The 12,039-nt window shown below is 46.6% G+C and overlaps 1 protein-coding gene and 1 long non-coding RNA gene across 4 annotated transcripts in view; one reads left to right on the top strand and one right to left on the bottom strand.

Annotated features, from left to right (window-relative positions):
- Positions 1–12,039, top strand: part of dnah2 (dynein, axonemal, heavy chain 2) — a 503,144-nt gene that overhangs the window by 176,703 nt on the left and 314,402 nt on the right. Inside the window, exons 33-35 of the mRNA XM_063048700.1 lie at positions 1,537–1,662; positions 8,695–8,805; positions 10,391–10,579. Coding sequence (XP_062904770.1) covers positions 1,537–1,662; positions 8,695–8,805; positions 10,391–10,579 — 426 coding nt within the window. The remainder of the gene's footprint in view (positions 1–1,536; positions 1,663–8,694; positions 8,806–10,390; positions 10,580–12,039) is intronic.
- Positions 1–12,039, bottom strand: part of LOC134346884 (uncharacterized) — a 97,378-nt gene that overhangs the window by 75,251 nt on the left and 10,088 nt on the right. The gene's annotated exons all lie outside the window — the stretch shown is intronic.

Below are 12,039 nucleotides of genomic sequence, written 5' to 3'. Positions count from 1 at the left end.
AGTTTACAGATGATATGAAGATTGGTGGTGTTGAGAGTAGCAGAGAAGACTGGCAAAGAATACAGTGGGAAATCAGTTGCAGATATGGGCAGAGAAATGGCAGATGAAGTGTTGCACCTTGGTAGGTCAAATGTTTAGAGACGATACGTTAAGGGCATGATCAGAACCAGTGCTGTTCAGCAGAGGGATCTTGGGTTAAAGTTCATAACTCCTTGCAAGTGGCTACAGGGGTTGATAGTGTAGTTAAGACATATGACATACTTGCCTCTATTAGTTGTAGTATTGAGTTCAGTAGTCAGTAAGTTACATTGCAGCTTTATATAACTCTAATTAGATGCAATTCAAGTACTGCATGAGGTTCTGGTCACCCATTATAGGAAGTATTCCGAGGCTTCAGAGAGAGTGCAGGAGAGGTTAACTAGGATGCTGCCTGGATTAGAGGACTGTAGCTATAATGAGAGTTTGAGCAAATGTATTGTTTTCACTGGAGCGGTTGAGGCTGAGGGGAGATCTGATAGAGAATTACAGGATTATGAGAGGCATAGATAGAGTAGACAGTGTCTTTTTCCCAGGGTTAAAATGACTAATACCAGAGGGTATGCATTTAAGGTGGGGGGGGGTGTAATTTCAAAGGAGATGTGCAGGGCAAGTGTTTTTTTTTTACACAAAGTGGTGAGTGCCTGGAATGTGTTGCCTGACATGGTGGGAGAGGCAGAAACATCAGGGACTTTTAAGAGATGATTAGATAGGCACATGAATGTGAGAAAAATGGAAGGTTATGGACATCGTGTAGGCAGAAGAGATTAGTTTTGTTGCTCAGTTATTTACTAATTTAATTGGTTTGACACAACATTATGGTCCAAAGAACCTATTTCTGTGCTGTACTGTTCTTTGTTCTATGTTCAATGTTAATCATGCCAGAGCTGAAAGGATGGGCGAGAAGGGGAGACTAAACAGGGCGGAGCTCTTAGAAATGAGGAGAAACATAATGATCTTGGAGAGTTGGAAATGGAAATGATTTATTATTGGCACATGTACCGAGATACAGTGGAAAAACTTTGTCTCTCAGACTTAACGTTCCGTACCCAGGTGCATGGTGCTAAGCCAACCACTGCTTCTGGGGCATAGGCCGCTGACAGAAACTCAGCGGAGTCCTCTGTCCTGGGCCAGTCTTTCAAGTTCTCCCCAGTTGTAGCCCATCTTAGTGTCAGCTTACCCTTCCTCTCCCAGGAATGATGGAGCCCTTTATATTTCTGTTCATATGTCTGTAGCACGCCAAGTACATGGAAGCAGTACTACAGGGAAAATAATGCAGCATGTTGCGTTACAGTAGCAGAGAAAGTGCAGAGCAGGAAGACGAGGGCCATGAAAAGGTCAATTGGGAGACCACAAGGTCATGTCTTAGAACATAAGATGTCAGTACAGCCTGGCCAGTGTGAAGCTCGGCTATGGCCTCAGGGTCTTGTTAAGTGTTGGAGGTTGACTGTTACCTGCCACACTGCCCCTTTTCACTCTGTTGTTGTGCTTGTCCATCAGGCTTGGCTCTGTGATGTGGAACGTACCATGCGCTTTACTCTAAAAGACCTTCTCAGGGAGACTCGTGTGTCTCTAAAGAAAATGCTCACTCGACGGGACAAGTGGGTGAAGGAGTGGCCAGGCCAGGTGAGTGGTAACCTTTCATTCAGATTGGCCGGATACTCTGCAGAGGCCCAGGCCAGCCTGTGTCTTTGATGGAGCCTTTATATTTCTATGACCATCTGACCGAGAGATCCTTAAATTCTTAATGTTCTTTGTACCGGACCCTATCACGGTTCCAAAACAAACTTCGAAATACAGTTGTTTTGCTAGCAGAATGTACCAACCTTTGCTTTTGTGAGATAAATGCAAGTTATTGGTGGTTTTGAAAGAAGGAAGGATGATGAGTAGGGCACTTGAATATCAGGTGCTGATTCAGATTTACTTATTACTAGACAACCGGGTGACCCGTTGGGGCACCTTTTGAGAGAAAGATAGTGCAGTGTGATGTGATGTGCTTTGGAAATTAAAGAAGAACTCAGTGTATTAAAGAAGAAAGACACGTAGCAAGACAAATATTGCTCCTCCTCATTTAATGAAGGACACTTTTTATGACCACATCTCTCGCAATAATTACTCTGTGCCGCATATTCTCGAGTTGATCTTTCCTTTTCTCCTCTGTCTCTTCCTCTCTCCTCCTTCTCTGCCTGTTTTTGTCATTCTGGAGACACGCAGCTGTTTCATCCTTCATCTCTTCATCTCCTCTACTATTTGTTTTTTCCCTCTGATCCTGGAGTCATATGGCCCTGGTCTGATCGAATTCTTGTTCTCTCCTCCGTCTGTGCCTATTGTTGTCATTTTGGAGATGTGCATGCCTGTCCTCCTCTGTCTCGTCTTCTCCCATCTTTTTTGTCCTGACTCTTTGTTCCCGGAGTCGGGCACCCCTGGCCTCATCCGATTGTTGTTCTCTCCCTCTCCTTGCTGCTTCCCGACGACATTTGGCGTCATCTCTTGACCATAATGTCCCCCTTCTCTTTCCATGCGGCGTGATTAGGCTATCCATATATTTTTACCCTAATGCTTGATAGAAGATAGGAAGCAGTAACACCAAAGCCTCCAAGATGCTGTTGTTTCTTGATGATGTGGTTGGTGCTCTCCTAAATGGATGTGATAGCCCTGCCCTTTTGCTGCGGTTGGTGTGGCTGCTGTGAGCATTGTGAGGCGGTGCCGAGCCTGGCCGTGCGCATGCGTCGGGCTGTGGCGTTGCGATTTCCATGGAAGGTGGAGCCGGCTCTGTGAGCATCGTGAGGCGGTGCCGAGGCTGGCCGTGCGCATGCGTCGGGCTGTGGCGTTGCGATTTCCATGGAAGGTGGAGCCGGCTCTGTGAGCATCGTGAGGCGGTGCCGAGGCTGGCCGTGCGCATGCGTCGGGCTGTGGCGTTGCGATTTCCATGGAAGGTGGAGCCGGCTCTGTGAGCATCGTGAGGCGGTGCCGAGCCTGGCCGTGCGCATGCGTCGGGCTGTGGCGTTGCGATTTCCATGGAAGGTGGAGCCGGCTCTGTGAGCATCGTGAGGCGGTGCCGAGCCTGGCCGTGCGCATGCGTCGGGCTGTGGCGTTGCGATTTCCATGGAAGGTGGAGCCGGCTCTGTGAGCATCGTGAGGCGGTGCCGAGCCTGGCCGTGCGCATGCGTCGGGCTGTGGCGTTGCGATTTCCATGGAAGGTGGAGCCGGCTCTGTGAGCATCGTGAGGCGGTGCCGAGGCTGGCCGTGCGCATGCGTCGGGCTGTGGCGTTGCGATTTCCATGGAAGGTGGAGCCGGCTCTGTGAGCATCGTGAGGCGGTGCCGAGGCTGGCCGTGCGCATGCGTCGGGCTGTGGCGTTGCGATTTCCATGGAAGGTGGAGCCGGCTCTGTGAGCATCGTGAGGCGGTGCCGAGCCTGGCCGTGCGCATGCGTCGGGCTGTGGCGTTGTGATTTCCATGACGGCCAATGGGGTCTCAGGTGAAAGGCAGCCTGTTGATTTTTGGCGAATGAGCAATATTATACGAATATATAACCCTGAACTTTGCCTGCATTCTGTAAGTTAGCACATTTTAATTTGATTTAGCTGAGAAAAGTGCCGCTGTAATGCACTGTTTGCACTAATTGAAGGTCACAAACAGACAGACAGAGCATGAGAGTTTTAGTAGTATATAGATAAATACATAGAAGCATACAGTGAAATGCAATGAGAAACACCTGAGGATGTGCTGGGGGTAGCTACACATCCCGGCATCAAAATAACATTCCCACAATGCTCGGCAGAACAGCACAGAACACAACTAGCAACAAACAACAGCAAAACAAGCCCATTTTCTCCTTCACCCCACCCTTCCTTCCACCCGTCCATGCACATGGACAGTCCTGCAACTCCTTGACTTGCCTTCAGTCTCCAAATTTTGGCCATTGGGCTTTGACTTTTGGACTTGCAGTCAATCAAGTCTCCTATCTTCAGTATCAACCCCTGGACTTGGTGCTGATGGTACCCCAAACTCCAGGCTCGAACTCTGGGTACACTGATTAACTGACCCTTATGCCCAATCCTGGGACACCTGGGTCCCACTGACTGAGACAGCCTGACATCCATGGATGTCCTTCAAGACTCATCCACGTCACTGGCTTTTGGAGACCTGATCTCTAACTCCTCTACATCAGTGTCCCTAAACCCTAACCTGATCACAAGTCCTACCTCTGTCCCCAAAACCTTCCCTACAAACTCAAAAAGCAACTAAGTCTGAGCCACGATCTTGACCAAAGACTGAAAGCGGATCTTTTCTGACAGTGTAGTTAGCAATGGAACAGATATCGGAATAAGGTTTATTATCACTGAAATATGTCATGAAATTTGCTTGCTGCAGCAGTACAGTGCAATAATATATGCTATAAATAATAATATATTAAAAATAATTAAGTAATGCCAAAAGCAAGCAACACTAGTGAGGTAGTGAACGTGGGTTCATGCACCATTCAGAAATCTGATGGCAGAGGGGGAAGAAGCTGTTCCTAAAATGTTGAGTGTGTGTCTTCAGGTTCCTGTACCTCCTCCCTGATGGTAGTAATGAGAAGAGGGCATGTCCTGGATACTGACGGATGCCGCCTTTTCAAGATGGTGGGGAAACTAGTACCCATGATAGAGCTGGCTGAGTTTGCAACTCATTGCGGCTTTTTCCTGATCCTGTGCAGAGTTACTACAGCAAATTAGTTTCTTCACATCACTGTAGGGTCCCCATCACTACTTCATAATCAGTTAGGGTTAGATGTGAAATTCACTCTGCATTGGCCCACGAAATCAGGGGTCCGTGGCATAAAGAAGGTTGGGAACCCATGCATTAGACACGAGCAGGGCAGGACATCTCAGATTAGGTACAACGTGAAGCTCCCTCAATACTGCCCCATTAAAGGCAAACAGCAAGCTTCATCAGGCTGTTGAACCTTCACTCATCTTCACTTACCCCATCACTGAAATGTTCCCACAGCCAATGGACTCACTTTCAAGGACTCTTCATTTCATGTTTTCGGTATTTATTGGTCATTTATTATTATCGTTTCTTCTTCTTGCACTTGCCTTCTGTAAACTGGTTGAACAACCTAGTTAGGTAGCCTTTCATTGATTCTGTTATATTTATTCTTGTATAGATTTGCTAAGTATGCCCACAGGAGAATGAATCTCAGGGTTGTATATGGTGGTATATATGTACATTGATAATTAAATTGCTTTGAAATTTGAATTTTGGATACAGTTGGATACAGAATAATGCTTTCCTTTAACCCCCTTGAATGTCTGGACATCTTGGAGAGAAGCTGAGTGTATAACCTTAGATGTTACTGTTGGTGATAGCAGAGAAAGACGTAAGATTCATATGTGTAGGATCTATCTCTGGGCTTCCATGATTTGTCTTTTGAAACAGAATTGACAATATTTTCAGATTCCAAGTTGCACCTGGCAGGCATTTCCCTGAATTCTGAAAACTCGTATATGCCTTGAAAGGGAAATAAAACAAACACCTGCAGCATCTGGTGTCTCTGTGATCTCTGCCTCGGCGGCTGATGTCAGGATGTCTTTCAAGAGGCTGAACTCTCGCAAGGCGACGGGCCCCCAGGTTCTCTAAACCTGTGCCAACCAACTGGCAGGTGTGTTCAAAGATATCCTCAATCTCTCATTGCTGCGAGTGGAACTTCCCACCTGGTTTCAGTGTTCAAGAAGAGCGGGGGTGAGCTGCCTCAACAACTATTGTCCAGTAGCACTCACATCTAAGGTTACAAAGTGCTTTGAGAGGTTGGTTATGACTAAGATCAACTCCTGCCTAAGCAAGGACGTTGACCCACTGCAAACTGCTTATTGCCACAATAGGTTTACAGTGGATCGGATCTCATTGGCTCTTCATGTGGCCTTGGATCATCTGGATAATACTTACATTTACCTCAAGCTGCTATTCATTGACTCCAGCTCCGCGTTTAACCCAATCATTCTTACAGTTCTGATCAAAAAGCTCCAAAGCCTGGGCCTGTGTACCTCCCTCCCTCTGCAAATGGATCCTCGACCTCCTCACTGGAAGACCACAGTGTGTGCGGATCACAAAGAACATCTCCACCTCACTGATAATCAACACTGGCGCACCTCAAGGATGTGTACTTAGCCTACTGCTCTACTCTTTCTACACCCATGACTGTGGGACTAGGCTGTGTGAATAGTTGCTGATAACACAATTATTGTCAGAATTTCAGATGGTGGCAAGAAGGCATACAGGGATGAGATAGATCAGCTAGTTGAGTGGTGTCACAACAACAACATGCACTCAACTTTGGTAAAATCAAAGAATTCACTGTGGTCTTCAGGAAGGGTAAGACGAGGAAACACACATCAGTCCTCATCAAGGGATCAGAAGTGGAAAGGGTGAGCAATTTCAAGTTCCTAAGTGTTAACATCTCTGAGGATCTGTCCCAGGCCCAACATATTGATGCAGTTACAAAGAAGGCACGACAATGGCTATATTTCATTGGGTGTTTGTTGAGCTTTGATATGTTACCAAAGACACTTGCAAACTTCTACTGATGTATCATGGAAAGCATTCTAATTGGTTGCATCGTTGTCTGGTATGGGGGGCGGTTAGGGCTGCACTGTGCACGATTGAAAAATAAGCTACAGAAAGTTGTAAGCTCTGTCAGCTCCATTATTGGCCTTCCTAGCATCGAGGACATCTTCAAGGAGAAATGCTTCAAAAAGGCGGCATTCATAATGAAGGAACATGCCTTGTTCTCTTTGCTACCATCAGGATGGAGATGTAGAAGCCTGAAGATTCTCACTCAATAATTCAGGAAAAGCTTCTTTCCTTCTGCCATTAGATTTCTGAATGGACATTGAAACCATGATCACAACCTCACTTCTTTTCTTCTTGCACTGCTTATTTAACTTTTTATTGTATATATACTTACTGTAATTTACAGTTTTTATTATTATGTATCATAATATATTGCTTCCACAAAGTTAACAATTTCACAATATATGCCAGTGATATTAAACTTGGTTGTTACTGTCAGGAAAGAGGCACACACTTAACGATTCAGGAACAGCTTCTTCCCCTCTGCTATATGATTCTGAAATGGACATTGAACCCATGAACACTTTTTAAATATATATAATTTCTGGTTTTGCACTATTTTTAATGTTTAATATATATACAGTGTATACTTCCTGTAATTCATTTACTTATTGTATTTTTTATTTTAATTTATTTCTATATCATTATGTATTGCATTGAACTGCTCCTGCTAAGTTAACAGATTTCATAGCATGTGCTGGGGATAATAACCCTGATTCTGATTCCTCAAGCACACTTTATTTACTTGTGTACAAGGAGAATAATGTGGCCCTGTCACGAAGCTGCTCTGAAGTTTGAACAAAGAAGTGCCTTTCTTATACGGAAATTGACTAGATACAGATATTGACCAGTTAGTAACCTTGTAGATGTTTGCATAATCACCCACCAATCACACTGATAATACCAATAGTAATAGTGGATAGAATCTAAAATAATACTTCAGATTTAGTAAAGGGTGGCACTATAAGCGTAGCAGTTAGCATAATGCTATTACAGTGCCAGTAACCTGTGTCCAATTCCTGCCGTTGTGTGTAAGGAGTTTGTACGTTCTCATTGTGACCCCATGGGTTTCCTCCAGGTTCTCCATTTTTGCCCCATGTTGCAAAGACGTACGGGTTAGCAGGTTAATTGGTCACATGGGTGTGATTGGGCGGCGCAGGCTCGTGGGCTGCAAGCAACCTGTTACTGTGTTAGACAGCACTGTCAAAAAGTCTTGGGCACATATATATAGCTAGGGTGCTTAAGATTTTTGCACAGTAATGTAGTAATTTTATGTACTGCTGCTGCTACAAAACAACATATTTCATGACATGTGAATGATGATAAACCTAATTCTGATATGGTCTCTATTGTGGATTGAGCGTGGGGAAGGAAAAGAGAGAGGAGAATCATGGATGGGAAAAGGGGAAGGGAGAGGGGAGGGAGCGGGAAGCATCAGATTGACATTCTGTAATGATCAATAAACCAACTGTTTGGAATCAAATGACTGTGATTGCTTAAGGCTGGGTGTGCCTGCACTCTCTGGCCCTGGCACTCCTCTGCCACCTGTCCCACATCCATCTCATAGTGCTGCATCCTCACCATTCCCAACATCCTTTGCTCCCGCCAGATCTACAAACTCGCTGTCCGCTCCATTAACAAATATAGTGCTCTGCAAGTCTTAAGCACTCTAGCTATATATATGTGCCAAAGATATTGCATAGTGCAGTAAATCTAAACAAAAATATTAACTGTCAGCAGTATCACCCTTGAATCTTTCATTTGCGTACTTATCTTGTCTCAGTGTGCCAAATAGTTCTGGTCCCCTGCGGTGTAAAGGGTAGAAAGACTCTTCATCTGCCTCTCTTGCTTGGAATGACTGCACATGATCTGTAAATTGTCCTTGCCTGGACATTACCTCAACCCTTACCTTTTTGCAACTTCCACAGGCTAACAGGCTACCCATTGTAGTAACCACCCCTCTCAGAGTATCTAACCTCTGCCTCTTTCTTAACAATAATTGAACTTCTTTGTCCTCTCACTTTGCTGGTACTTCTCCTCAGATGCTAATCACTGCCAGCCAGATTCAGTGGACTACAGATGTTACCAAGGCACTGATATCGGCCAAAGATCTGGATGATAAGAAGCCACTGCGAGTTATTAAACGGAAACAGGTGAGATGAATGTTGAATTTCTTCATGGTATTGCAGCCTCACTAATGATGGGAGGACAAATCTCTTCTGGCTGAGAAGAGAGACGATGTTTTCTGAATGGGTATCCTTTCCAGTATGCATCTCTAGCCTTTCATGAGATGGTTGTAAGGAAGGCAAATGCATTATCAGCATTCATTTTGAGAGGATTGGAATATAAATGCAAGGATGTAGTGCTGAGGCTTTATAAGGCATTGGTCAGACCACACTTGCAGTATTATGAGCAGTCTTGGCCTCCTTATCTAAGGAAGGATGTTCTGGCATTGGAGTGGATCCAGAGCAGGTTCACGAGAATGATCCTGAGAATGAAAGGGTTAACATCTGAGGAGCATTTGATGGCTTGAGCCTGTACTTGCTGGAGTTAAAAAGAATGATGGGGGTTGGGTCTCATTGAAACCTATCATATATTGAGAGGCCTGCATAGAGTGGGTGTGGAGAGGAAGTTTACGACAGTGGGCGAGTTCAGGGCCAGAGGACAGAGCCTCAGAATGGAAGGTCGTTCCTTTGGAACAGAGATGAAGAACAATTTCTTTCATCAGAGGTGAAATCTATGGAATTCATTGTCACGGAAGGCTGTGTAGACCACGTTATTGGCAGTATTTAAAGCAGAACTTGATAGGTCTTGATTAGAAAGGGTGTTAAATGTGATGGGGAGAAGGCAGGATAATGGGGTGAGAGGGATAAAAAAAATCAGCCATGGTAGAATGGCAAGCAGACTTGATGGGCCAAATGGCATACTGTCTTATAACCGTGCAAATGTGGGTGAGTGGGAGGAGCTGGGATTGTTCTCAGATCAGAGCAGGGAGATTACTAGAAAAGTTTGTGAACCGAGGGGCACAGATTGAGGGCAATTGGCAAAACAATCCGAGGCAGCTGGATGAGTGCTGGCGAATGGAAGTGGATTCAGTATCAGTTTTTTAAAAAAGGAAAAAAAACATTGCTGCACTGTGTGAAAAGAACCACGTTTGGAATATTGTGTTCATTTCTGGTCATCTCATTACAGGAAGGATGTGGAAGCTTTAGAGAGGATGCAGAGGAGATTTGCAAAGATGCTACCTGGATTTGAGAGCATGTTTTATGAGGATAGTCTGAGTGAGCAGGGGCTTTTCTCTTTGGAGTCAAGGAGTACCAGAGGAGACGATAGAGGTGTAAGATAAGAGGCATAGAGAGAATGGATATCCAGAGACTTTTTTTCCAAGGTGGAAATGACAAATATGAGAGGGCATGCTTTTAAAGTGATTGGATGAAAGTATAGAGAGGATGCCAGAGGTAAGTTTTTACAGAGAGAATGATGGGTGCATGGAAGTGGCTGCTAGAGGTGGCGGTAGGGTTAGGTACATTAGGGCATTTAAGGGATTCTCAGACAGGCACATGGATGAAAAAAATGTGGAGGCCGATGTGGGAGGGAAGAGTTAGATCTTGGAGCAGGTTAGAAGGTCAGTACAACAGCGTGGGCCAAAGGACCTGTACTGTTCAGTGATCTTTGATGATATGTCAGCCAGTGGTGGGTGCATTGATACAGCTGTTACTATCATATTGTTCTGTGCAGGTGGGCATGTTGCACAAGTATTCTGAGGCAATACGAGGAAGCCTGACCAAGCTCATGCGTCTCAAGATAGTAGCCCTGGTGACAGTGGAGGTCCACGCCCGAGATGTCGTCGACAAGTTGTACAAGATTAACTGTATGGATGTGACGGCATTCGAGTGGCTCAGCCAGCTTCGGCTCTACTGGGACAAGGTGAGTCACCTGGGGATCACTGTGGCGTTTCCAGTGAAGGGACTTCCCAGTGCTGAAGGCTCAGGGCTTCCAGGGTTGCGATTCAGAGACAATGAAGGACTGGGCATATATTTCTAAGCCAAAATGATGAGGGTCCCAGAAGGAAACAACTGAGAGTGGACAGGTCACGCACCTGACACTGAGAGTGGACAGGTCACCCACCTGACACTGAGAGTGGACAGGTCACCCACCTGACACTGAGAGTGGACAGGTCACCCACCAGACACGGAGAGTGGACAGGTCACCCACCTGACAATGAGAGTGGACAGGTCACGCACCTGACACTGAGAGTGGACAGGTCACCCACCTGACACTGAGAGTGGACAGGTCACCCACCAGACACTGAGAGTGGACAGGTCACCCACCTGACACTGAGAGTGGACAGGTCACCCACCTGACAATGAGAGTGGACAGGTCACCCACCTGACACTGAGAGTGGACAGGTCACCCACCAGACAATGAGAGTGGACAGGTCACCCACCTGACACTGAGAGTGGACAGGTCACCCACCTGACACTGAGAGTGGACAGGTCACCCACCAGACAATGAGAGTGGACAGGTCACCCACCTGACACTGAGAGTGGACAGGTCACCCACCTGACACTGAGAGTGGACAGGTCACCCACCAGACAATGAGAGTGGACAGGTCACCCACCAGACAATGAGAGTGGACAGGTCACCCACCTGACACCGAGAGTGAACAGGTCACCCACCTGACACCGAGAATGGACAGGTCACCCACCTGACACTGAGAGTGGACAGGTCACCCACCTGACACTGAGAGTGGACAGGTCACCTACCTGACACTGAGAGTGGACAGGTCACCCACCAGACAATGAGAGTGGACAGGTCACCCACCTGACACTGAGAGTGGACAGGTCACCCACCTGACAATGAGAGTGGACAGGTCACCCACCAGACAATGAGAGTAGACAGGTCACCCACCTGACACTGAGAGTGGACAGGTCACCCATCCCACACTGAGAGTGGACAGGTCACCCACCAGACACTGAGAGTGGACAGGTCACCCACCTGACACTGAGAGTGGACAGGTCACCCACCTGACAATGAGAGTGGACAGGTCACCCACCTGACACTGAGAGTGGACAGGTCACCCACCTGACACTGAGAGTGGACAGGTCACCCACCTGACACTGAGAGTGGACAGGTCACCCACCTGACACTGAGAGTGGACAGGTCACCCACCTGACACTGAGAGTGGACAGGTCACCCACCTGACAATGAGAGTGGACAGGTCACCCATCTGACACTGAGAGTGGACAGGTCACCCACCAGACAATGAGAGTGGACAGGTCACCCACCTGACACTGAGAGTGGACAGGTCACGCATCCCACACTGAGAGTGGACAGGTCACCCACCTGACACTGAGAGTGGACAGGTCACCCACCAGACAATGAGA

The sequence above is a fragment of the Mobula hypostoma genome, chromosome 5 (assembly GCF_963921235.1).
Source record: "Mobula hypostoma chromosome 5, sMobHyp1.1, whole genome shotgun sequence".
Taxonomy (NCBI): domain Eukaryota; kingdom Metazoa; phylum Chordata; class Chondrichthyes; order Myliobatiformes; family Myliobatidae; genus Mobula; species Mobula hypostoma.
This window is presented reverse-complemented; position numbering and strand designations above follow the sequence as displayed.